The following is a 26,083-nucleotide window of genomic DNA, read 5'->3' on the forward strand; positions in this document are numbered from 1 at the left end:
TAGTATCTGTCTAGTTATGAGGCCTGCCTACGATATAAAATGATCCAACGTGTGTCTGTGTGTTCTGGCCATCTCAGTTGATCTGTTAACAGTTTGCCTTTTGTAGCACACTCTGCTTGTCTACTTTCTCTAGTACTGTATATTAAAGAAACGGAATCTTTTTTTAGTCTGGTCTTATTTACCAAAAGGCAGCTGTTGCATTCAGCTGTTACTAGTCGGTCTTCATTAAAATAGTTTCTCACTCTTTCTCAAATGCACTGACAGGCTATAAGACATCTAATGTCTTACTGCGTGCTTGTTTGTAAACTTACAGGGTGACTGTAAGTTGGAGAGAAAAAGTGCAAATGCAGTTTCTCTTTCCCTAAGGGGATAGCCTACCATGGGAAGAGTCCATTCTTCTCCAAACAAAATCAGCAAACCTGTGCATACTTAAAGATGATTTCCTTTTCTCATGATTTGGTGCAGGATGCAGAAATTGTAATTGTCAGCGTGGTAGCAGACAGACATGCATTTGGCTGCAGGTTTGCTTGGGTGCCACGGACTGTGCAAGGCCATCACTAGCGAAGAATGAAGTTTTGCATAGAATGTCTAAAATAGGATTCTTAAGATCTCCAAGAATTGAGCCACCATCCCATCATGCAACTTCAAGTTCAATTAGAGATCTGACATATTTCTGACTCTGGCTTAATGGAAAGAGGCAAGAGTGATGCAGTTGAGATACATGGATGGCATTGGAATTTGCACAGTGGGTGTACCTGTTGTCTCCCACTACTAAACACAGACTTGTGCCACAAAAATAGAGATTAGGAAGTAGTCTCTCTCCCCATGTAGAAATTCTTCAAGCACATCTATTGTTCCTGTTGTAAGAACTGGCAACCACATTGTTTTGTTTTATTAACAAGCTTTATTCTTCCATCCTTGTTACTACATACAGGCTTAGATTACTCTCTCTAAAAACTCTGAACAGCATTAACTTAATCTGATAACAACTTGACCCTTGCTGCTTGGTTATACAAATTGAAGAGCCAGAAAACTTGAATAAGTTTAAATCTTGTTGCTGGAGTTTTGTAAGAGATGAATTTATTATTAGCCCAATGACATGCTGCTTAAGCTGGCAAAATTTCAGCTATAGTCAGTAAGTATTTACCAGGATATGGGCTACATGCTTTATTTTAATAATTCAAAATAACTGTAATGTGTTTAATTTAAACATTTCACATTTTTTTTTGAAACTAATTCTTACTTAATTGTCATGTATTCAGCACCTAATTCCATTTACTGAGGGAGCCAGTGTTAGAGGAAGCACTGAAGCTTGTGCATTCTTAGTTTCTAGATATTTGCATAAAAGCACTGGAATGGTACAGGAAGATGAAAAGAGCATAAAACTTGATCAAGCTAAGAACAGTTCTGGGAAAAAAATGTATTTTATTTTTTCTCATTCATCCCAACATCTTGTCTTTCCTCGTTAACTGAAAGAGATTAGCATTTAACGTGTGTACTAGTCACAGAAAAGGAAGGTAGTAATTTGATACTTCTGCTAGAGAATTACTGCATCAATTGCCTAATTAGATGTAATAAGAGCATATTAATAGATTGCTTATAAACCCCCCCCCCCCAAAAAAAAATTTTTTGCAGGGACAGAGGAGTCAGTGTTTCTTTTCTATGAGAGCAACACAAAAGCCAGCTGTTATAATTATCATAATTGAAGATTTAGTGTATGTTAAATAAAACATTACCCTTCTTTTTCATCACAGGCCCACTAGGTCTCTATAAACATGAAGTTTATTAACTACTGTGAAGTAATTCTGAGTTCTCAGAGTAATTCTCAGGGTTTTTTTCTAACTGTGGTCTGTATGGTCCAGCCACTACTGAATAGCAGTACACTGAACAGTCAGTGTCCAGGGTTTTTGATAACAGAGAAACATTAAAGAAATCAAATTCAATAACAGTGCATCTGTGATGGATCCCAAATCCAGTCTGGGCTTTACCCCAACTACAACCCTCACACTATCTGCACTGCTGCAAATTTTCTTTATAATAACAGTGCCAATTGTATGGAGGAAACTTATCCCTAGCTGAGATTGTGTAATGCTTTGCTTGGGTAAGTACTGACATTCCTTGCTTTGATAGCATTAGCATTTTCCAGGCGATACCTCATTCCTTCGCTATCACCACTGCGGCCTCAGCAAAAACACTGATGGGATTGCAAATCTCTGGGAGATTCTGAGCAACTTAAAAGTAAAATTGCTTGTGGTTGGTTGTCCAAACATTCCCACGAGAGTAAAACACATTTATTAGAAAATACTAAAGCAGATGCAGCTTGATATATAGGTATAAAACTTTATTATTGTGTGTCATCCTAGTATGTTATGTGGCTAAAAATAGGGCCTTTGAAAGAGTATCAGCATCTGCTTTTTCTTCCATTTATTCTTTCCTCCTTCCCTGCCCCCTGTGTTTTCCCATGGACAGTGGGTGAATTCTAGTCTGAGTTAACAGATATAGGTTAATAAGCAGAAGACAGTGTTGGGCAAACTAGCCTCAATTTTTCAGAACCTTTAACCCTTGACCAGAGGTTTTTATAAAAAGACCATGGGTGGTGGAAAGGGAAGAGGAAGGTGGATGCAAATTGAATGAAACTGAGGAGAACCTTGGGTTTGCTGTTTAGTGAGTGCATATTATTTGAGGTAGTAGAGGTTCATTTTATATCATATATATATGTGTGTGTGTGTGTGTGTGTATATGTGTGTATAAAATTTAATATGTTTTATATATTCATGATATTCATTATATATTCATGATTCGTATTATATACCCTTCTGTTCTTTCTATATTGGATAAGAAGTTAGGCACAAAGCTGCCAAAACCCTAGGCTTTCCAGCTAGTTAGTGACATAGCTGAGCTCAGACTTCTGAAGTCAATACCCCAGCTTTTTTAACATTTCCCTATTGTCTTTACTGTATGATTTAATGGATGATTCATGCATCATGCTCTAGGGTGAAGTAATGTTTCCTGAATCATTTTGTTTATTTTTTAAACTGTTACTTACTGTTTTAAATCCTCTAGCTTTAAGTATATATGTATGTGTGTATATATATATAAAAACATTCGTTTCCTTGTCAATAAAAAGAATCGTATTAATGTCTTCATGACCTCTCAAAGTAAAATCATTCAGTTTTTACTCTTTAGCTTTTATTCTCTTAATGCCTTGGTTTCCTGAGTTGGTTTATGTGCCTAATAGCTTAAGCTATTAGGTAACCATAGAAATATCTGAAAAAGACAGAGGTCGTATGTCCAAAGCATTCATTAAGTTTAGGGATGCCTTTTTTGTAGGGAGGGAGGCTCTTCTGGGTAGCTGTTATAGTCTTCTTCTCCCAAACTTTCTTATGTGCTCTCAGAAACCAAGTATTTGCCAAATAAACTCCTATTGATTCTTGATGTAGGAAGTTGTTTTGTCAGGAAACCCACATACTTACGATGTCTTTTTCTCAAAGTCATTCTGGGAAATTAAAAAATTTTCATAATTATCATTTGTCATCAAATGTGGCCCTGCATTTGTTTTTCAGGCAGCCGTACGTGCTGCAAAAGAACCGTAATGTTTTAGCCGAATGCGAGCGGTGTGGTGTAACCGAGGACTGGCCGCAGCGCAGCCTGGCAGATAGCATATGCATATTTTAAACCCACGTAGTAACGAGATCAGTCACTGTGGTCATTTAATGTTACTTAATAAAATATATCAGGTAGCTGTTAGGTTTATGTTGAGAATTATGACATCTGTGGGCTGTAGCAGACTGCTCTCTCATACAGAGGCCCTGAAAATAATGGTATATACTTAAGTAATACTGTTTGAAAATGTCATCTAGGACCGTAGAAATGAACCTCTGGAAGAGTTATAATTTCCTTTAAAAAGCACAGCTACTTAAAGTAAAAAAGTGCTACACTGACATAACAGCATAGTATGCTGTTGTGAAGGTGCAAGTGAATTTATAAGAGACTCATTAATCTACGTGACACCAATGCTTGAGTAAGAGGAAGGAGGGAAAAATAACAGAGATTAAATAACTTTCCAAATTAATCAGCTTGTGGCTTCTCTATACATGTTAGAAGTATTGTTTTTCTTTAGAGTTTGAATTTGTTGTACCGGTTACAGTTCCTTTAGGTGCTAATGTTTTACTGAAACATACATTATTGCAAGAAGAAAGCTCTTTTGATATTGTGTTGATGGTGATGAATTCCTGACAGGAAAATAAAGAAGCAGTTTATCCATTTAGGATTTAACTCTCAAAATGTATGTTCAGCTGGTCTTTCAGGGAAAAAAAAGCCACATTAGCCACTAGCAACTAGTGTTGCAACTTCTTTGTCAGAGTTCAATATTAACGTTACGTATTTGTTTCCTTTTTTTCCCTTGTAGGTGCCTGAGATTATAAGCTCCATTCGACAGGCTGGAAAAATAGCTCGCCAAGAAGAGTTTCAGAATAATCTCTCCGATGTTGAAGACCCTTTTGCCAAAAAGTTTGAGGTGCTCTTCTGTGGGCGGGTGACAGTAGCACATAAGAACGCGCCCCCAGCACTCATAGATGAATGCATCGAGAAGTTTAATCATGCAAGTGGTACAAAAAAATCAGACTTCAACTCATTGTCCCAACAACATGAAACTACCAATAACTCAGGAGGCTTCTCTTTCAGCGACAAATTTCGGTCAGTCTTCCAACCCTTGGTTGGTGAAGAGGAGGAAAAAAGGCCAATTAGGAAATCCTTTTCTCAGCCTGGGCTTCGTTCTTTTACTTTTAAGAAGGATATGCAGGAGGGAAGCCGTAGGAGTAACAGCTTTGTTAGGTCTTTTGAGGAAGATGCAATTTCGCTGAACCTAAAAAGTCAACTTATCTATGGACACAGTGTTGTGCAGCCAACAGACATTGCAGAAAACCGAACGATGTTGTTTACGGTAAAGCAAGATTTCAGCTATTGGTGACATTTTCACATCTCTGAGTTCTGAATGGGAAACACCAAAGCAGATGTCCTGACAGATGACAGTTACTTATTAATAACTTAATTGCATGTACTGGATCTTAACTTAAACATAAACTCACATATTTCTGTATAAAGCATTACCAGTCAGTATAAACTGTATATGTAGTCAAAATAAGTTTACGTTAAATAGTTTAAATCAGCACTATATAAAACACTGGGCTTCAAAAGACAGCTTTTAGAATGCTACAGCAAATTAGTAATGAGTAGTTATACAATTGCAAAATAGTATGTATAATTACACTAACTAGTAACACCAGAAATAAATTTCCAGGTTAATAAGATGACCGGTAACTAAATGCAGAAGAACTAAACCGTGACTGTGGGCTAGTAGACTCTTTTTTTATGTCCCACAATAAGCAGCATAATTTATGAAGATGTTCCTGCTGATGATGTGCCTGTATAATGATTGAACAGAGCAGTAGCTTCCTACAAACCTGTACTTGCATTTGATGTGCTAGCAATGCCTTTGCTTTGATAGCTGAGCAACAAAAGTATCTTTTGAAACCTTAGCAAACAAGTAGGGCTGGTTTTATTTGTTCCTTAAAAAATCCTTATTATAGATAGTGTATAGTCATAAGAGATACGAGTATGTGATATAAATGTAATTCTGGAGTGAAGCTGACATTACAATATCTGTCTATCATAAGGTCTTCTCTGAGATGTCAATTACTGACTAGGAGTTACTAAGGGCAGTAGCAAAGAGTGGAAGGGATGAAATCATAGGGGTTTTTTTTGCAGGGGAGAAAGAGAAACACTGCTTTAACAGGAATTACCTAAGTGTTATGTCTATAAAAGGTAATATGCAGAAGGAGGTGTGGTTGGCTATACCTGATCTAAAACCTAGCTGTGGCAGGCAGGATTCGGAGAAAGATGTAGAAGGAGGTGGAGAGAAATGCTTCTGCTCCAATAAAAACAATTCCATCTTTACCTTCCTCTCCTGAGCAGGTATTTCACATTGAAAATATAAAGGCCATTTATAAATTCGCTAAGGCCTAGTGTTTAAACAGATACTAATTCAATTATTAATTCATGGCACATATTTTAGAGGTGGGGAGATTATGGGTGGACATACATAAGCCCAGATCCTCCTACTCTGTTGTATACATTTTTAACTTTCGTTAAACAGATGCAGCAGCTCTCAAAAGAGGCATACAACTTAAACCCTTGTTTTTAGAGCTAGCAACTGGCTTAAATCTCTTTGTTCTTCCAGCTTGAATATAAAGTCACAGTTACCTGCTGATGCGCAATTTTCCAAATTTTGCAGTTTTGCAGATCTGCTTTTCTATCTCTGGTTACCTTTTGCCTGGAAGTACATTGTTTAAGATGCAGGAGCTGCATTCTTTTCGTCTAAATTAAGCTGGATGCGGGGAAGTGAAATGACCATGGTTAGTGACTTTGGTCAAGATCGTGGCTTGTCACATAGCTGAGTGTGGTTGGCCAGCCCCAGTATCCTCCAGTTTGAGTAATGTTACACAAACAGTGTGTACAGCATTTCATCTTTGCACATCTCTTTGTGTATGGCTACATATGAAATGCTTCAAAGTACTTTGATGGCTGGAGGAAAAAATCTGTTTGTATTTTCTTAGTTAAAGGTCCTATTTGTATATTCCCCTGGGTTGTAGCAGAGGTTGGGGTATGACTTGTGAAAAATGTTACGACATGCTATCTGCCAACTCTCCTGACCTGGTTCAGATGGTCCTGATTCGTGTATCCCACCCTGCAGAACTGCTTCTCCAGCCAGTTTCTTAAGGGGAGAGTGTGTGTGTGTGTGTGTGTGTGTGTGTGTGTGTGTGTGTGTGTGTGTGTGTGTGTGTGTGTGTGTGTGTGTGTGTGTGTGTATTCCCCCCCACCCTTTACTCAGCTGGATTTGAATGATCTCTGCTGCTCTTGGACCAAGTGTAAAGGCAGTTATGTGGGGCTGAGCTAAGAATGAGCCTCTTGCCTCAGGAAAAGGAAGGCAGAGAGCAGTAAAAGCTGCAGAGTGGGTTTGGAAAAGAACGGCCCCCTCGTAAACAGCGGAGAGGTCGGCCCCGGGGACAATCGACGGAAACCAGCAGGGAGTAGGGGAAGCTGGTTTGGCTGCTAGAAGTGGAAAATGAATGAGCAGGGCTATTTTAGAAGAAAAGGGGAGGCACATCTCTCTATCCGTTTTCACTATTTTCCCCCCCACACACACTTCAGAAGTTACAGGTATCTTGGTGCCACCGGTATTTTTATATGTGTGTCTTTTGGGATGTGGTATGTTGATGAAGCTTCAGGAGGTTTGTCTAAGTCATGTTTGCAAATGGCTACAAATTCTACCCCTTTCCCCTAAATCTGACTTAATTCAAGAACTGCCTAGCAAAATATTTTGATGTGCTAAGAGCTTGGAGGAATTTAAATGTTGTTCTGTTAAAATGTTACAAAAATGTTGCCAGAAGTTGAAAAATCTAAAACGGTAATTTCACCTAAAAAACAGTCATTTTCCATCAAAAATTCTCATCAGCTCTTGATTTGCTGCTGTACAAATGGCCCACACTTAAAAAAAGAAAAAAAAAAAAAGTGCATGTATCTTTCTCAGTGTGAAATGTTTTCCTTGTAGTGTATCACTCTCATCTAACTGAACACTATTCTCAATCTTTTGTCTCGAACACATAACTAAATCTCAGTTCAGTACAGTGCAGTGCTCTGAATGCCAATACAAAGTGTTTAAGTATTCTCTCTTTCTCAACTACTAATGCACTCATTGGTTCAAAAATATAGGTAGCAAAAAGTTTGAGGTAATTTTTGTCCATAAAATATTTTCATAGCAAGATAGAAGTAAGTAAGTGTGATGTTACTTGTTATCATCTTGTTATTTATTTTCCTTTTTTTAGATTGGCCAGTCTGAAGTTTACCTTATCAGTCCTGACACAAAAAAAGTAGCAATTGAAAAAAGCTTTAAAGAAATATCCTTTTGTTCTCAGGTAAGATGTCAGTGTGTTCATTTTTTAAGTATTCTTGACTTGTGAATGCTCGTGTGCTCCCCTCTCCTAGCCTTTCAAACCACTCAAGTGGTTTCAATAATTGCTACTGACAAATTGCTAGTTAATAATTTTGTAAGAGCGTCATTCTTTCTTCATACTTCTCATTGTAATTTCTCAGATAAAGACCCACTTCTTCTTGTGGTGAATGAATAATATGAACTAGGAGCACCCTGATGAGCTCTGTGTCTAAAGTTCAGCAGGCATGATTCACAGTTATGCAAATCTGGCATTCTCTGAGCCGTATCAGGGTATTTTTCAGTGAGTGATAATGAAATGAAATAAACAATACGTAAGAGTTCTCTGAAAAACACTTCAAAAAAATCTTTTTTTTTAAGGAGCATAAATTGCATGTCTGTAAAAGAAGACAGCCCTCTGCAATGCAGAGGTAATATGTATGACAGATGCACTGAGGAGTTCATTTCAGAGCCTCCTGTTCCGCTATCAGCTCCTACTTTTTATCCCACGTAATTGTTTTGCTATTCCCCAGTTCCATGCTTCTAATTTTTGTGGCTCTGACTTTGATTTTGAGTGTTTTATGCAAGTGTACAGTTTATCTAAGTTCTTATTTTCAAGGAGTGGTAATCTGAAAGAGATGCAACTTACACATGCAGATATGGTCGTTATATTGTATAGGTTGCAGAAATATATATTTCACACTCAGTCTCCTCGGTGGGTCAGCAGTGTGAGACGGCAGAATAGTCACTGGCACATCAAGAGCATGTGACAGTTCAGGCAATTGCAATATTTTGAGAATCACAGAGAAGGAAGGGAGTTTATTGTACTAGAGCTGATCCTCTTTGTGTATAGTACCATAAAGGTTGTCAGACTTGCTGTGGGGAACTTACTGGTAGGTTATTTTCTCCCTAAGACTCTTCCTTCCCAGTAATCCTGCCATTCTGGGAGAGCAGACAGAAGCAGTACTGGCACTTGCGACTTTCAGTTTCAGTTAAACCACTGCAGTGCTCATTTGTACTGTGGGCCTTAGTTGAGGCTAAGATCTAGTGCACTAAGATGTGAATTTTGCCACTCTTTTTTGCACTGAGAACTATTTTGCACTTAGCTTGCTGTGTAGTGAAGTAATACTCAGTGCTTCACAGACACTGCTCTTAATGATATTTGGGGCAAAGCTGGAAAGCTTATAATAGTTTAATTTATCCATTTTAAAACATAAGGTTTGCAATTTGCTATTCTTTACTTCTAGATTAATAATTTTGAGATACAGCTTTGTTTTTTAATTTGAGGATGATTTTCATCATTAGGCACACATTTGCCTATTATGAAAAATTTAGAATAAATGTTTACATGATATCAGATCAAGAGCTTTGAAGAGAACTTGTTGATCCCAGGGGAATCTTTATCCTCATTTTCCCTTTCCTCAGGCAGGGGCTAGTTAGGCAGACTTTGTGACTTGCCCTAGCAGTCAGTGCTTCTCTTACGCTTCTCAAAGCAGTCGAAGGAGTGAGGTTCTGATTGAGTTCTCCCCTCATGTCTGAGAAATGCTTTGCTGGGCAGATGTTGTCAGTTGGGTGAAGAATGGTATTAGGGTACAGAGGACTTTTCCCCTGAAGAATGCAAATTTCAGAAGACCCTACAGAACAATTTTACAGACTCATCTTGATCATACAAGAATTCTCAGAATTAGTCTTTTTCTGGAGACACTGGAGTTAAAGCATAAGGGAGACCAGAATCAGGGCTTAATTTTCAGAATGCCCAATCCATCAGTGAGATACTACAGCAGCAGGCAGGAGTATATGGTCATGGTGCAGTGTCCAGACTTTGATGCTTAAGAGCACTTGGCAGCTCCTTGGTCCAAATTCTCGTCCTGGTACACCGCAGATCCATGGGCAGACGAGGATCCCAGGTGGACGCCTTCCCCTGTTGCAGCCAGCTTTTCAGGAGAAGAACAGAGGACAGCAGAGGCGGGGGAGAGCCATAGCATGCTCGGGGCGTGTCTTTGTGTTGGCGATGGGGAAAGTTTCTGCAGCTTTCATCAGCCTGTTCTTGCTTAGTCACATACCCTCCTCCTGAAATGCTTAGCCTGGACATCCCTGGAGCTGAAGTTTGGGAGCTGAGGACTTTACATCATCTGGAAGTTCTCTTAATCTGTTTGTTCTGGTGGTATAGTAGTGCCTGATGCTTGTCTGTGTAAAAAAGCATTTATTTTTTATATGCAGTTGTCACACTGAGAAGCTGGTATTTCCACATGAGTTAAATCATTCTCCTTTATGCAGCTGGCAGGCTCTGAAGATTTACCATAAGTATTTAGAACAATAAGAAAATGTTGTTCAGAATGCTTTAGGATGTCTGATGCTCTTTTCTTGGACCACCTGGCCATTTTGCTTTATAGAAGTATTCAAATTTTATATTTTTTTCTCTTTGATAAAATTAGAAAGAGAATAACTTGCTGTATTAACAAGGAAAAGCAGACAAAAAAGTCTTGCTTGCCATATCCAAGTTGTTTAAATTTCAATGAAATTTCTCATTGTGACTTTTTGATTTAGGAGTCCATTGCCTCTTTCTGCCTGACTTTAAAATTTTTGTGCCATGACATAAAAGTATGTGCAAAGTAAAAGTGATCAGAAGAGACTAAAAGGATGCTGAGTGCAATTGAATTTGTATAAGAAGTTCTAGCACTGTGTGTATAATTCATCATAATAAGTTTTACAAAGATTTGTTCACAAAGATGTGTCCTAGGAGCACCTAACTTTACTCATTTGAAAGCTTTTTTTCATAAAAGAAAATTTTTCAGCAGTCCAACAACTTTCTGAGCATTTCATCAGGACTTACTGCTCATCTACTGTTGCGAGTACATTATTTCCTAGTAGGAACTATACTAATGCTCTTCTTTATCTACCCCAACACAGTGTTCCATTTTCCCTTTGGAAAACATTTAGCATTTTAGCAATGACTGTTTTATCAGATCAGTGTTGCCTGTAATGTTATTTGCTCTTCTGTTGCCTCAGTAGGCCTTACAAGAAATCTAACATTCACAAACTGTTGAGCAGTTTACTATCTTTTCTTCTGTTTATTCTGGGAGAAATTGTATTGTGATACCAGATACTACAGATGAATAAAAATTGTAGACTATGCTCTGTGAAATTTACTGCAGCTGCAGAAATCTAGAACTATTGTATAATCACATATAATATGAAGTAAGGACCAGACTGGATTATATCTTTCTGGTAAATTTTTGAAATTTGTATCTAGAAATTTTCATTTGTATCTAGAAATTGCAGAAACATGTGATTGATTTGGACCAGCAGTTTAAGGATAATCAATTTAGTATTTTGTATGAAGATGTTAAGGTGTGACTTTTCTCCAATTCTAGGCTTTCTTTTCTACTCTTTGGTCTTTCTCTGACTATGGATTCCATTTAGGAGATATAAATACTTTCATTAATAATATTTTGGTAATATATATAACCACTTTCATTTTTAACTAGCCAAGCTTTTCTTTAGGTAAAGAAAAAATTGTTTATTCATTTTTCTCTATTGTTCTTATTTCTTCTTACAATTAAGAGCCACTATGTGACAGTTTAAGCAAAGGAGAAAATAGAAAAAAGAGCTTTCTCTCCAAGCCATTTCCAGTACTGAATAAAATACATACTGAATAGTATTTCTTCATCTCTGTGTTCTACAATAGGTCTATTGTAGATAACTTATATATATATATAAAAAGTACCTCTGACTTAAATGAAATATAAAAGAGTTATGAAATACTAGGTTCTCTAACAGAATAGATTTGAAATGGCCAGATGACTTCAATGCAGCTGTGACGCAGATAGCAGATGTATCTGTGATGATGTTGAGTGTGCAATGTTTTTCTTGTGGAAATTACAGGTACAAAACATTTAATGTAAGTATGACTGCTTCATTACTCTTATTTTTGTGCTAGGGAATTAGACATGTGGATCACTTTGGGTTCATCTGTAGAGAGTCTTCAGAAAATGGAGGCTTCCACTTCGTTTGCTATGTGTTTCAGTGTACGGATGAAGCACTGGTAAGAGAGAGAAATGAAGGACCTAATCTCTTCTGTTGCTCATTGCTGTGTGTCTTTTGCTGATTGTCTTCAAATCCTGCTTCATTCAGAAATGTAATTATCTTGAAAATGTAATTAACATGGCAGACTGCTGGGAACTTTTATTTATTTATTTTAAGGCAGAAGTTATAATCGCCTTTCAAATCCAGTAAAACTTCCTTTCCTTGCAAAAACAAAGTTAGACTATATGCCTATTATCTGGAAGGATTTTTATGGTAGTGCAGTACATCTGTTTTTCAGAAAATCAGGATCACACTGCTATGCTGTAGGTCAGGCTAGTGCCCCACAGCTGTATTAATCTTTTTTACCATAGATAAGGTTTCTAGATAGAAGCAATATCTTTTATTAGACTAATAAATAATAAAATTGGTTACTCTGGAAGAGACATGACTTCAGCCAGTGAGTTTTGTCTTGTTTGTGTGTTTGTGCACAACAACGGCTCTTCTTTTTTACCGTAAACATATTCCCAAACAAATTACTAAAAGACTGGTTGTGTTATGTTATTAAGAGAAGCAGAAGCTCTGTGGAGGAGAAGTGAAGTTCTTTTCTTGCTGCACTCCATTTTTTTCAGGTTGATGAAATCATGATGACATTGAAACAGGCTTTCACTGTAGCTGCAGTGCAACAAACTTCCAAGACACAGCCTCAGCTCTGTGAAGGATGTCCTCTGCAAAGCTTGCATAAACTCTGTGAAAAGATAGAAGGTGAGAATTAAAGGATTTTTCTGCTCAAGTTTGTTTTCCAACAGTTTTGTTTGGAGTTAATTTTACATTTAAAAGTCAACGGATATTGCATATTAATTTAGGTAGGAAGGAGGGTTGAATGCCAATCTCTTTATTTAGAGGACTGCAATATTAAGTTGTCTAGCAGATAATTTTCAAACAAAAGCTTAGCTTCCTTCTTGTGTTTTCAGTTGATTTTTAAAAACTAATTAAGAGTCTAAATATTATGGAATTACAGCTACCGTGGCTCTCTTGGCTGTATAAACACATAAAATTGTAGATAATGAATTTCTCAAGAATATATGCTGGCAATAGCTGCTGTCCTTTTGAATCCAATTAAACAATGGCATTATACTACCACTAAAGGTGACCCAAATGATTTTTAATATATTTGTTTGTGTTGGTGACCTCTAATCCTATATGAGAACGTGATCGTTAGAATCGTAGTTGTTGCCGGGAAAGCAAGGTCAAGACACAAATGACTATTTTCTTTTGAGGAAATTTCACAACTGGGTTTTTAAGGAAGGTCTGGGATGAATAAAGGGCAACAGAAGCTTGTCAGATCAGACAGCAGTCATTTCTTGGATTACAACCTATCTGATCTTACTCTGAAGAAACTGGAGAACTTTCAAAAGTGTATTTCACACTATTTTTGGTCTCAACTAGCTAGCTATGATTTTGGAGAAATACTGTGAAGGCAAATGGATCTTAATGACATTAATTATGCTGTCTACTTCAGCTTCTGATCATGGCATTTCTCCTTCAGAAGTACAAAACACTGTTGATGGCTTACTTTTTTTCACAGAATGCGTAGAAAAGAAATTTAATCAAGGATGAGAGCAAAAAAAATATAATCTGAATGAGAGGGTGGTCTGCTTTAGACTCCCAGTAAATGTTTTCAACAAAAGGCAAAGAAAAAATTTACTAAAATGCAATAAATACTCTGTTCTTCAAAAAAGGCCAAGATAAAAAGTAAGAGAAAAAGCAATCTGTAGCATATATTTATGTAATCCACAAACAAAATGCAACCAGTACTGCATAAAACACCAAAAAACCATCTGTTAAAACGTAGTAGATTGTGGGTTTATTTTATCATGTGTGATAATGGAAACTTCTCAGTCAGCTAAGGAGTATAATCCTGGTCTGTGCTCAGCAGATCTCCTCATCACAAAGCGTTCATGCCTCTTACTTTAAAGACATGAGTAAAAATTCAGTGGTAGATTTAAATGAACGTAAGTTTTTTCTAAAGCCCTGTTCTGAAATCAGTGCAAGGGGTCAGCTAAACTAGTGAATTTCAGCTTAAATTTTGTACATATTTATATGATGAATTTATTCTGACAAATTTGATCCTGTGATTTATTCCGTTTTGTTCCTCTCTTAATAGGGCTACATCCTTCTAAAACTAAACTAGAACTACAGAAGCATCTAACAACACTAAATAGCCAGGAACAAGCCTCAATTTTTGAAGAGGTTAAGGTAAGCTTTCTGTTTCACATAAGGCCTATGAGCAAAGGATAGTTTTTGCTAATATTAGTGTGAAGTACCAAAATTATTTTCATTTTTTTTGTGGATTGTTCGCTTGCATTTTAATAGTCCATTAATCACCCTGTGCTTTAATTTATGGATCATTTTTGTTTCAGAGCTGTTAAAAAACTCATATTTTGATAAAAATCAGCTTATTTTACTCCTTTTTCCTAAGACTATTTGTTTACCATTACATTGTTGACTATTAGCTGAGGAAAATTACATGCAAATTTTTGTGGGTGAAGTTAGTAACTTTTACTCTGAGAATGTTCGGTTGTTAATTTAACCAAAGCGAATTACTATCATATTTCCAAATCAGAAAATTTCATGCTAAATATTTAACTTGGATCTTAATATTTAAGTTTGTCTGACTAACTAAGAAGTTTAACTTTCTGTGTTCTGGATGAAATGCAGGTTAGCATGGAGGAAGGTGCAGCTAGATTTAAGACAGAGGCTGAATGTTGTAGGAAATGTCATTGGGTTTAGCATAGAAAGATTAGGAAATTTCAGAGGTTTCTTTTTAATAATGTTTCCTTCCTGTCTTGAGTCATTTCAGTTTTTTTCTTTGTATGTTTCAGTGTGACAGTTTATCATCCAACACCAAATTTGGAATTTATTCTATGAGAGTCATTCCATGAGCTAATTTTTTAGGATTTAGCAGCTAACTGGCACTATTACCTTTTTAGTATTCTGTCTACATTTTAATGGCCAGAGCTTCTAGTGGTCACAGGAAGCAAACGTAACTGTGAATCACTTTTGATGAGAGTCTGCAAATGATTAACTTGACAAAACCAAGAGTAAAGTATGTTTCTCCTGCTAATATTTTTTCAGTTAGTTTTTGAGTGGATGTGCCTGAAAGCTGTGTTCGTCATAGCTTATTATGTTGTAATAATGATTTGTGATTTTAGATAACTGTCTTTCTTGGAATACTTTTAATAATCCAAAGTGCTCCCCCAGCAATAGCTACTTTATCCTGTGGGATTACATCAGTAGGATTAAAAACAATATATGCTTTTCAGAAGATCTCTGTGATTAAATTCTGTAATGAATTGTCTTTTAAACTGTTTTCTCTTGTAATAATCCAAATCTAAATAGAATATTGCAGAGACAAGTATCTTCACCTGGTACTCTTTTGTGCACCGGTTTTTTAAAATAGCAATGTTATTTCCCAAAAATAAAGTTTCCTATGAGAAAGATACGTAGTGGAATGGTCACATACTTCTTGCTAACTGAAAGGCAGCACTTCGTGTGTGCTGCGAACACAGAACTGTACTTGTATCTGTCAAAAACAAATTGCTAAAATATATTTTCAAGTCTTCTTTGCAGCTCTCTCTGTCTTAGTTAGCTGGCCTTATCTTTTGCTTAGAGCAAGGCTCGCTCCCACGGTGAAGTTATCGTTGGGGAAAGGTGCTTCAGGTGTTTCTCCGCCTGCGTGGCTCGAGCCACTGGTGTCCTCTAGTGGATGGATGCGGGAGCATTAACTGAGTTAAACCTGACCTCACGCCAACTGCATTTTGGTAGGGACAAAAAGGGTGAAGTATTTGCAAACAGTGACATGAGTGGTGTAATTGCTACACCTGTGCTTTTTTTTTCTTAAAGAAATTAAGACCAAGAAATGATCAAAAAGAGAATGAGTTGGTTATCTCTGTTTTGAGAAACATGTATGAAGAAAAACAGAGGGACCATGTTCATATTGGAGAAGCAAAGCAGGTGAGTAAGCCCTCAGTTTCTGTTCATGTAGGAGCAGTTGGGAAAAATCTCCTGTTCCACTTTTATAATTTTCCCTAAAGTAGATTTCCATCACTGACGTTTTGGAACCTTAAGCAGTCAGAAGTGGTGAAAGCTGGTTTTACTTAAGATTTATAGGCTGTTGTCAAGTGCAAAATAGACTTATGTCATATGCTTTACAGTGCCTGGTACAGACTATTTTCAGGCCTAGGAGGGGTAATTAGGTGAACCACTAATTTGGTTGTTTCTTTCTTCTTGCTACAATGGAAACTCAACACATCTCAGGGAATATATAAAAAAAATAACCTTGTATTTTGTCAGCTAAACTGTGGCACTTGCCCTGTCTGTCTCTGTGTGAGCTGGTGTGCTGCCAAAGCATTGGAATGGGTTTTTGGTGAAGACTGTTGCATGTGCTCAATAGCTGGAAGTTATTTTTTCATGCAGACCACTGAAGTGGCCTGAAGGAGAAGTGGCCGAGGAGCCCATTGCTGCAGAAACAGCAGCATTTCATGTGTTTCCAAAGGCCCGACCTACTTTGTTCTTTATCGCGTTGTTAAGGAATAGGCACAGTAGAACAGGTAAGAGAATGTAGGGCTGATGCTGTTTAACTGGCTGTGTTTATTCAGCACCATTAAAATTTTCAAAAAGGATTAATGATTTTGGATGTCTTAGTTTGTGACTGGCTAACTTGAGGCACCTCAAGGAGGCCTGTGTTTCAGAAAGAGTTCAGCAGCCGTTCTCTGAAAGCTTGCACTTTGGATCGTTTAACCCTTTCCAAAATCTTGACTGATTCCTACCACCACTGGCTGATAAATTTGCTGTAATGCCTCTTATTGACTATTTGTAGTATAAACTAGTAAATGAATATATGGAGAGTGATTAGACCCACTTTTCATTTACTATGGATTCAAATTTTTAATCTCTTCTCTTTTTTGTGACTTAAGGATTAATTACTGACCTGTGAGAAGGCAGGAAGAAAACTTTGCATGTTTTGTTTTCTGATTTTTGTTTGAGGCATCTCTTCAGAAATAAGTGAATTTAGGGGAAAAAACAATGTAGTTTGAGCAGGATAGGAAGGGACATTGCCTGGGATGGTTTTTTTCCATCATGTCTGAAATATTTTCATTTGGACTAATGTCAACTCTCAAATAGTTGTCAATCATGAATGGCTTGGAAGTAGGTGTGTAGGAAACAAGATAATGTAACTCTGGCATGATTTGAGTATTCCCAGGGCCTGATGCAGTTTGTTTTTTCAACTCCTGGAACCTTAACTGGTTAATCTGATACTTGCAGAGATGCCACGGCTCTAGGAACAGAGTTGATTTGCCCTCAGTCTGTCATTTGCCTTAGCATAGCATTTTATATTTACTCTGATCGTTTGTCTCCAGAGCTGTGTAATAACAGATACCTTTGAACTTGTGCTCTGGCAATGTATTTGTCTTGGAAATTAACCCATGATATCCTGGTATCTTTGTTCCTTTATTTTCTGCACAGATATTCATTTTCATGCTTTCCTCCGCCTTTTTTTAATTAATATTTAAAAGGAAAATACAGAAGTATCTCATTGTGTCACCCTGGAAATAGAATGCTTTAAAATTATGTACAGTCTCATTTGATGATGATGTGCTAGTGTCTGAGAGCTGTTTTCTGTCTGTGTACTAATAGCACATGGTGGTAGTTACAAAGGACAAGCATTCAGGTCCCTGAAATGTAGGCCAGGTAGAGAAGACTATGATACCTGGAAGCCTCAAGCTGAAGCCCCCCAAAATAATACTGAGAGTTGTGCTCTGGTTTCTACTGTGAGCGTTAGGTTTGAGTGATAATGCTTGCATCATAGTATCATTTCTGTATTTGTGATGGTTGTGTTCACAAGCTCTAAAAATGAGTTGAAGTATTTATTTAAAAAGCACTACTCAAATGACTCTTGGCTTTAAAGTGGAAGTGTTCCTACTGGTGAAATATGTAGAGGAGTTGCATTATTATACATCTCCCTAGCCCTCAGAAAGCCCAGTTTTATAGTAAATTGAGACACAGAGGGGTTTTGTTAACTATGGACTTCATCTAGTTTGATTAATTTTAGGACTGAAGAAAACCAAATCTCATCAGAAATCTCCAATCTGTTACTTGTGTTTAGAATTTATAAAATTGCACTTTGGCACTGAAGAAATATTTTCAGCAGAGCCATAAATTTCTATGGAAATAGCAATTCTTCTGCACTCTACTTAACAAACAAAAAATTTAAATAGATTTCTTGATCTTATTTTAGAGTATTTTGGTAAACATCAGTATAAATATCAGTAGGGAAAAAAGGCATGAGAAGTCAAGTATTGCAGGAGAAAGCACTGATCTATGTTGCAGGAAATCTGCAGACTGTTCATTGAGATGTTGTTCCATACTGTTGTGTATTTCACATTTACGTTTTTTAAAACTTACAGACTTTACAACCCCCTGCTGAGAATGCTGGAAATGAGGTGCCCAGCAGTACTCCAAGATTCAGACTAGATATGTTAAAGAACAAAGCAAAAAGATCTCTGACAGAATCATTTGAAAATATTCTATCACGTGTAAGTATTTTCATGTTTATTGTCTCTGAACATAATTTCATTGTTTTATTTATTTGAATGCTAGATATATCGTATCTACAGCTTTCCAGACTGTAGCTAAGTGGCTATTAAAGGGAGAGTGATTAAAAATACTTGGGTGTGCATGCTAGAAAAAGACAAAACAAACTTTGACTTTGGTAAAGAAAATACCAAGTTTTAGAAGAAGTGAACTAATTTCTAGATGAAGAAATAGTGTATATAGGCGTCTTGAAAAGTGAGTATGAATTCAAGCATGAGAACTTTTTGAAAAATAACTATGGTTTTAGTTCTCTTTTGGGTTCAAAAAAGTAACAATAATTATTCATTTATTATGTAGGAAGAAATAATTTTAGAACTGACTAAAGATTCTTAATAAGATAAATATTTAATACTGATCCAGAAGACCAGGTATATAATGAGGCATTATAGTTCTTAAATGCAAGAACTAACACATTTAACTATGTGTTAAATGCATTTGAACACAAGGAGTGTAAAGAACTTCAGAAGGCACTAATGTTATCCAGGCATTTGGACAATATCACATCAAGTAAAACTTGTTGTAAACAGTCTCTGGCAATACCAATTGGTGGGAACAACTTCGGTGTGATAGTGGTCTCCAAGTAAACACTAGGAAAAGGTTTATTTTTCATGAATGCATGGCTGAAAATACTGTTAAGTATTTCATTAAGGGAACAAATCAGTTGTCAGGTTTCAAGCACTGCTTAACCCTGCAGAATGCCTTCTCTTTGAATATTCTTTGTTTTGCACCTCTTTTTAAAACAGATACAGGACAAAGCAGAATGCATTCAGGAAAAGGACAGAGGATGATAGTGGGAGACTTGAAAAGACTTTTCCCTTTGAAAAAAAATATTCTAATTTTTTAATCCAGTTTCAGACAAAGAATAAGCAAGAATTGATACATGCTAGAAAACTACAAATACTAAAGAAGATATATTGGGCATTCTCATAGCCAAAAAGATGAACTGAAGCTAGATCTAGCTTTTTATTGGCAAAATATTTTTTAATATAGGTTCAACTTGTACTGCTAAAACTAGGCTTTCAAAGCTCATTTCACACCTAATCTATTCCCATGAAACAAGTGACAATGGCAAAAAATGGCACATTTTCCATTAAAATTATGCATAGAGCTAGGATTTTTAGCTTCATATCTTCCCTCATTACATCCTGAACAGCATTTATAGAGTTCACCCTCATGAAATCCTGATGTGGATGTGTTTGGGATGTGAAACATTACTGTAATTACACTAACACTAATATTGGTTAGTGTCCTAATATTTGCCATTTTTTCAGACTTTTGTAAATTGTGTTTATATGAGCACAGCTGTATATAATTTGCATTTTCATCTCATAGTTGTGTTGATGAAATTTCTTAATTTTGATCAGATCTGAGATAAAACATTTTGCCTGGAGTTCAGAGAAAGAATATTCACTATCATGAATAATAGCAATTTATTAAATTGTACCTGGAATAACAGTTCAAAGAGAACATAAGCCTTTATTTCAGAACATAAAGTAATGTTACTGTTTAAGGTTAGGAAGATAAAAGTTCCATAGGCGTGTAGGCACATGAGAATCCTTCAGGAGGTTTCTTGAAATTTCTCTCAATTACATAACAACATCGGGAATTAAGAGATTATGCAAAAATATTTGCTTATGTTTTCTGATTTGTAGAAATTAAAATGGTAGTCACCAAAAGTGACTTTGCGTTTAATTGATACGAGTTTCAGTCCTTTGTAATAGACGGCCTTTTCCTCTTTTTTGTATCTTGATAACAAGTACTTAAGTGAAAATTTCCTATTTTGACCACAGAAGGTAATTTAACAATAGTCAGAAGGTAATTTAACAATAGTTACAGTGCAATGCATGCAATACATAATATGTACATATCATAGAAAGGATGTGTGTGTGTGTGTGTATGTATGTATTTTCGCATAAAAGAGTTGGGCATCCAAAAGCTCCTGTGTCCAGAAACAGGCACAAAATTATCAGAGTTCACTAATTGCATAGGATCCTTTAAAATGTCAGTGACTATTCTGAATGAAACCTCTTAAGTAAAAAGAAAATTAAATTTGATAGTGACCTCAGAAGTTACAGATTGACTGCTTCAAGCAAATCTTTCTTATTTTTATGTTGCAGTGTATCAGAGAATTTCTGTGTAATAATTCTAATTGTTTGTGTGCTTTATTTCTATAGGGCAGTAAAGCCAGAGGTCCACTAGACAGTTCTGGTAGTGTGGATTTGGAGAGCTCCATGTCCAGTACATTAAGCAGCACAAGTAAAGTAAGTAAAGCCTGTAGTGAAGGTATATATTTATAAGCTTCAGTTAATATTCCCTAAAACAACTAGTCAGATGTGAAATGTAGTTAGCAGCTGATCATACAACTGTTCTTTGTCTGAACATTTTGTATTTTATTTTGATTATTTTGTGTGAGTAGGCAGCCTAACTGATTGTGTGTGAAAACAAATAGACCACAGAACAGCCAAACAGAATGGTAAAAGCAGTATGACAGAGTAGGGGGTAGCTGTGTGCTGCTTTTCTTACTGGTAAGAATCCTGCTGCCACTTGCAGAGTGGTCTTTTTCCCAGTGCAGAGTCCCTCTGAAGCTGATGGGGCTGCATCCATTGTAGGCAGCATCATTGGTCAGTCTCTGCCTTTCCCTTTTTTTTTTTCCTAACTTGATGCTATTTTGCAAGTTTTTGAATTTGCAAATGTGTTACCCAGATAACTTTCCATATGTGTAATATGTAGGATGTCTTTGAATACTCTGAGGAACAACTTGAACAAAATAACTTTGCCTGCTGTTTACTAATAAGAGAGATTTAGATTAAGAAATAGCAGTTACATGTTAGTGAAATGGTAACATGTAAGAAGTTGTTATCTGCAGAGTTTCTACCAGATTTCCGTACTTTGTGACATGGTAGGATTCATATTAAATCTAAGTTTCTGTTCTCCAGAAGTTTCAGTTCGCCTTTCGGCCTTTCAGTGCATTTCCTGCACTACAAAAGAGTGCTGCAGTCAGGGTTCCATTTGAATTAGAAATCTATTATAGTATAGAATATCTATACCGTAGATATTCAAGGCCTGCCTGGATGCAGCCCTGTCTAACATGCTCTAGGTGACCCTGCTGAGCAGGGAGGTTGGACTAGATGATCTCCAGAGGTCCCTTCCAATCTTGCTGATTCTATGATTTTATGATAGAGAAAATATGCAGTATGTGTATTTCTTATTGTTTATATTTATCTATATATTTGAAATAAAATATGATATTATTAACATCATCAAAATCTTGCAACAATGTTAAGCAAAACCACTGCAATAATTTCCATGCTGGTGATCCTGATCTGATCATTGTAATCTGACAGCACTGAAAGTATGTGCCATGAATGCAGGATTGCATTCATAAGAACTACAAAACTGAACCAAAAATGGAATATTTCCCTCCTTTTACATGATTAGAAAACTTTTAGTCTGAATAAAACAATATAAACAAACATCACAGAGGAGAAAGATGGTCTTCCTGCTTGGATGTAGCCTTGGATATAGCTATTAATTTTGTAATGCTCTAGCATTAAGTCACCTAGTGGACTTGCCATGAAAAGTCTGCCCTTCCTGCTCATATTTTTTTTTTTTTTTTTAAATGGCCAACTTTGCAAGACGAAAATGAGGTGGGGGGGGGGGAAAGAAGTTCGTAGATTTGAACTGGCACAGGCATAGGATCAAAGTCCTTCAAGCAAGTTCTCAGACTAGAGATTTAGAATTTATAAGATGAATCTTATGGTGTTATATGGGATGCTAAACATCCAGTACTCTGAAATGCTTCCGTTTTCTTTGTTGTCACTTTACACAAACATGCCCAATCTGTTCACTTCTCATTTCTTCTGAGTTGTCCTCAACATATTATAAAATACTATTATTCTTGAAACTTTTTTTTGGTATTTTTGTTGTATTCCATATAGTAGAGATTTTCTGATTTGTTGACATACTTGATTAACAACTAAACCATAAGACAGCAATGCTTCTGTCTTTGAGATATGATAAAAATGTCCAGATTTGAAGCAGGTCTCTTTGGAGTGTGTGACATGGAACTACAACCTCAAAAAACAATTTTTGTCACCACATATTGATAACCATAATTTTTCCATTGCTAGGAACCACCTCTGTGTGAAAAAGAGAGAGAGAGGCTTCCTACCTTTCCTACAGAAAACTCTGTCAAGACCAGTGGCTCGGCAGGTGATCTCTGCAGTGACCAGGATAATTATCCGACTGAGCAGGCTGTTAAATTACCTCAGCAAAGCTTTCGACGGCGAGCAAACACCCTGAGCCATTTGCCAACGGAAAGCCAGGAATCTCTGGAGCCTGTTGAAAAGTCTCCAGCTGTTCCGCAGAGGAAACTTATGAGGTATCACTCTGTGAGCACAGAGACTCCTCACGAGAGAAAGTAAGACTTACTGAAAGCAAGATATGATTTGGTTTGTTGAGGGCATATTTGGCGATGGTAATTGCATACCAGGTATGTCCTCTTAGTGAATAACAAATGCATCGTAGGAATGTTTTATTCTTTTTGAGGTTTGTAGGTATCCTGTTTAAAAATGCATTTAGCTCTGTGTGTCCTGCAGGGGAGATGAAACAAACATAAAAACATGCAGTTCCAAAGTAAATGTTACAAAAATAAGTGTAAGCACAATACAGGATTGCTCCTGAGGAGTTAGGTGATATTTTTAAAAGCGATATTCAGTAATTTTTGTTGTTCTGATCTGCAAGCAGTATAATAAATTCTACTTTTATGTACTCTGTTCATGGAGAGAAATGCTGTAGCATTTGTGATGCTGAAAACTTTATGATTTGGTAAATTTGTCTTTGAAATATTTAATACCAGACTTTAAATAAGATACAAAACTGACTTAAATTGCCTAATTTTTGACAGAGGTGGAACTCCTGTCCGGGAGTTCCCTCCCTTTTAAATGAGCATTTGTAGGTTTTACTCACAAAAATAAGCTACTGACTGGCTTCATGCAAATATTCTTCAAGCTATCCTCCTTTACAAGTGTGCCTCTACATCTCTAAAATCTCCTCTTAACTTTATGACAGTTTTCTTCCCTCCCTCTGTCTGGCTTTTTTCAATTATTATGAAAACTCTTCTGTTTGTAGACTTCTGTTTTATTGCCAAAACTGCCACAAGTTAGACAGTAGGAAATCTGTTTATATTCCAGCTCATTTTCCCCTGCAGGAGGCAGGGCAGTAAAAGAACATGCCTAAAATAAGTGATGACAATGAAGAAAGAGCACTTTAGTATTAGAATACATAACTGGGGATGCCTTTTTTGTCCTTTCTTTGAATCTTTTTGATTCTTAAATACTAGAATGCGTTTGTAGTGCAACTTAGAGCTTGTGTCCTGTTGGTGTGCTACCCACATGAGAGCTGTCCTGACAGTTGTGGCTGCTTGTTCAATCAGTTCTTATTTTAAAATAGTAGAGCAACTAAAAGTTAAGTATGGCTATTGCTGTTTGAGATTGATGATATAATTTTCAGTAAGATCTGAATGTGCCTGCACCCTCACGTAACTCGAGTCAAAAAGAAATCCGTTACTTATCTCTCACTGTTAAAGTACAAAAGTGGGGGGAATGGAAAACTTTAAAGAAAATTCTGCTAAAGGTTTTCAAAAATCACAGCAAGGATTGGCTTAAGACCAGTCGTGAACGAGTGTTTTGAACAGCTTACCCCAATCCATAAGTTGTTTCAAAGTATAAAGAGATTCAGTTCTTCTGAAGGTGTAACATCTCACCAAGGAGGAGCACATGAAAAGGGTATTACTGATGTTGCTTTGGAGTTTAAATTTAGTCATATGCCGAAATGCCTTGCTGAAGCCTCTCAGTATATATTTGAGATTTTTCTGGTTGGATTACAATGTTCAGCCTCTCACAGAGCCTTAGCTGAGAAGAACATGGGAAATAAGTGCATTTGCACTGGCCAGGTCACTTTAAAACAATTTCACTTCTCTCTTTCTCTCTACCCCCAACTCCCCACCCCTCTGTTTCTGTGTTTTGTTCTTTCTGTTACCCCAACTCCGTCCGTCTGGCTGGAACCCCACTATACGGCTTGACCACGTCTGTCGGCGAATCTAAAAGTTCTTCCGGTCAACTTGCACCTTCTCCTACTCTAGCTCGTCTTAATCCCTCAGCCTCTTCACCCAACTTTTTTAAGTACCTAAGGCATAACGCAAGTGGAGAGCAAAGTGGGCCTTTTGCACAGAAGAGGTGAGCTAGCCACTCTCTGTGGTTTGGGGTAGGGTTTGTTTTACTGTGTCATAAATACGAGGCTCTGCAGTGTAAATAACAATTCAGGGGGATTTGAGGAAGTCTCAACTCCTCTGCTACTGACTGTAGCACTGCATCATGGCATAATTTTTTGCTCTATTGAAATGAAATTCTTTCAGACATGACTTATTTTGGGATCAGTTGCTTGTGTTATGCAGCAGACAACAGCTCTGATTAAATTGTGCCAGGGATTTAGTTGCCAAGAACCTGTGATCCAGCTTTGTCTCTCTCCTGAATCAATCAGTTCTGTTTCGTTCATGGTAACACAGAAGCATATTCATATATTTTTTTTTTTTTTGTGCTTGATGTTAACGGCAAATTAACAACATAAGAGGAGGAAGCAATAGCTGGATAGCGGTGAGCAGATTCAAAAAGCAGCTCCTATGTTTGTCTTGGTTACCTTTACCAGTATCAGATGCTATTTTTCTGTTAACTTGTGTTTCTTAGAATGAAAATATGAGAAAAGAACATTAACCCTTCGTTTCCCTGAAAGTATGCAGCAGTGAGCTCCCTAAAATTCTTAACCATGAAAACCTTAAAGTTGTATTTGCCAAAAATACTAAATAGCATTTTTCTTAATTTGGCTTTACTTCCAATGTATGGCATAACTTAGGGGGGTGGGATATGAATCTACCATGTCCACTGTACTCGTTTTTTTAATAATACTTACCTACTTCTGAACACCATACTAATGTTTCCTTATTTGAATCCCGCAGGTTAAATTCTCAGAAGTGTGTTCTTTCAAAGTAAATTTTGTACTAGATTCTGCATTTAAAGTAGCAAGTTCTTTCCTTTCCCTATTATTAAAGGGTACACTGTATTGAACCTCTAAGCAACGGGACTTAGAAGTTAGGTTGACAGGGATATCAAGTAAGTTAATGAGTTTAAATCAATAAAATCAAACTGTCCAGGTTATTTTAATTCTTTAAGTGAAATTACCCCACAATTTTAATTCAATTGCAATCCAGCTGTAAGTGAAACCTGTTTACAAGGCACACCATGCTACAATTTTATTTTTCTTATGCTCGTTACTAGCTATGAAAGAACTGCTTCACTTCATACTAGTGATCATCCCAAAGTATTTCTCCCATCCCCACTCACATTTTCTTTAGCAGGCAGT

At 36.8% G+C, this 26,083-nt stretch overlaps 1 protein-coding gene across 4 annotated transcripts in view; it reads left to right on the forward strand.

Moving 5' to 3' along the window:
* Window positions 1–26,083, forward strand: part of TBC1D1 (TBC1 domain family member 1) — a 114,016-nt gene that overhangs the window by 48,497 nt on the left and 39,436 nt on the right. The window contains exons 3-12 of one of the 4 annotated variants that reach the window (XM_062575429.1): window positions 4,409–4,942; window positions 7,884–7,973; window positions 11,928–12,032; window positions 12,643–12,775; window positions 14,178–14,269; window positions 15,917–16,027; window positions 18,481–18,609; window positions 20,842–20,928; window positions 22,798–23,087; window positions 24,775–24,903. In XM_062575429.1, coding sequence (XP_062431413.1) covers window positions 4,409–4,942; window positions 7,884–7,973; window positions 11,928–12,032; window positions 12,643–12,775; window positions 14,178–14,269; window positions 15,917–16,027; window positions 18,481–18,609; window positions 20,842–20,928; window positions 22,798–23,087; window positions 24,775–24,903 — 1,700 coding nt within the window. Of the gene's footprint in view, window positions 1–4,408; window positions 4,943–7,883; window positions 7,974–11,927; window positions 12,033–12,084; window positions 12,126–12,642; window positions 12,776–14,177; window positions 14,270–15,916; window positions 16,028–18,480; window positions 18,610–20,841; window positions 20,929–22,797; window positions 23,088–24,774; window positions 24,904–26,083 lie in introns of those variants that run through there. The other 3 variants (XM_062575430.1, XM_062575431.1, XM_062575432.1) reach the window with 3 other exon arrangements.

The sequence above is a fragment of the Rhea pennata genome, chromosome 4 (genome assembly GCF_028389875.1).
Source record: "Rhea pennata isolate bPtePen1 chromosome 4, bPtePen1.pri, whole genome shotgun sequence".
NCBI lineage: Eukaryota > Metazoa > Chordata > Aves > Rheiformes > Rheidae > Rhea > Rhea pennata.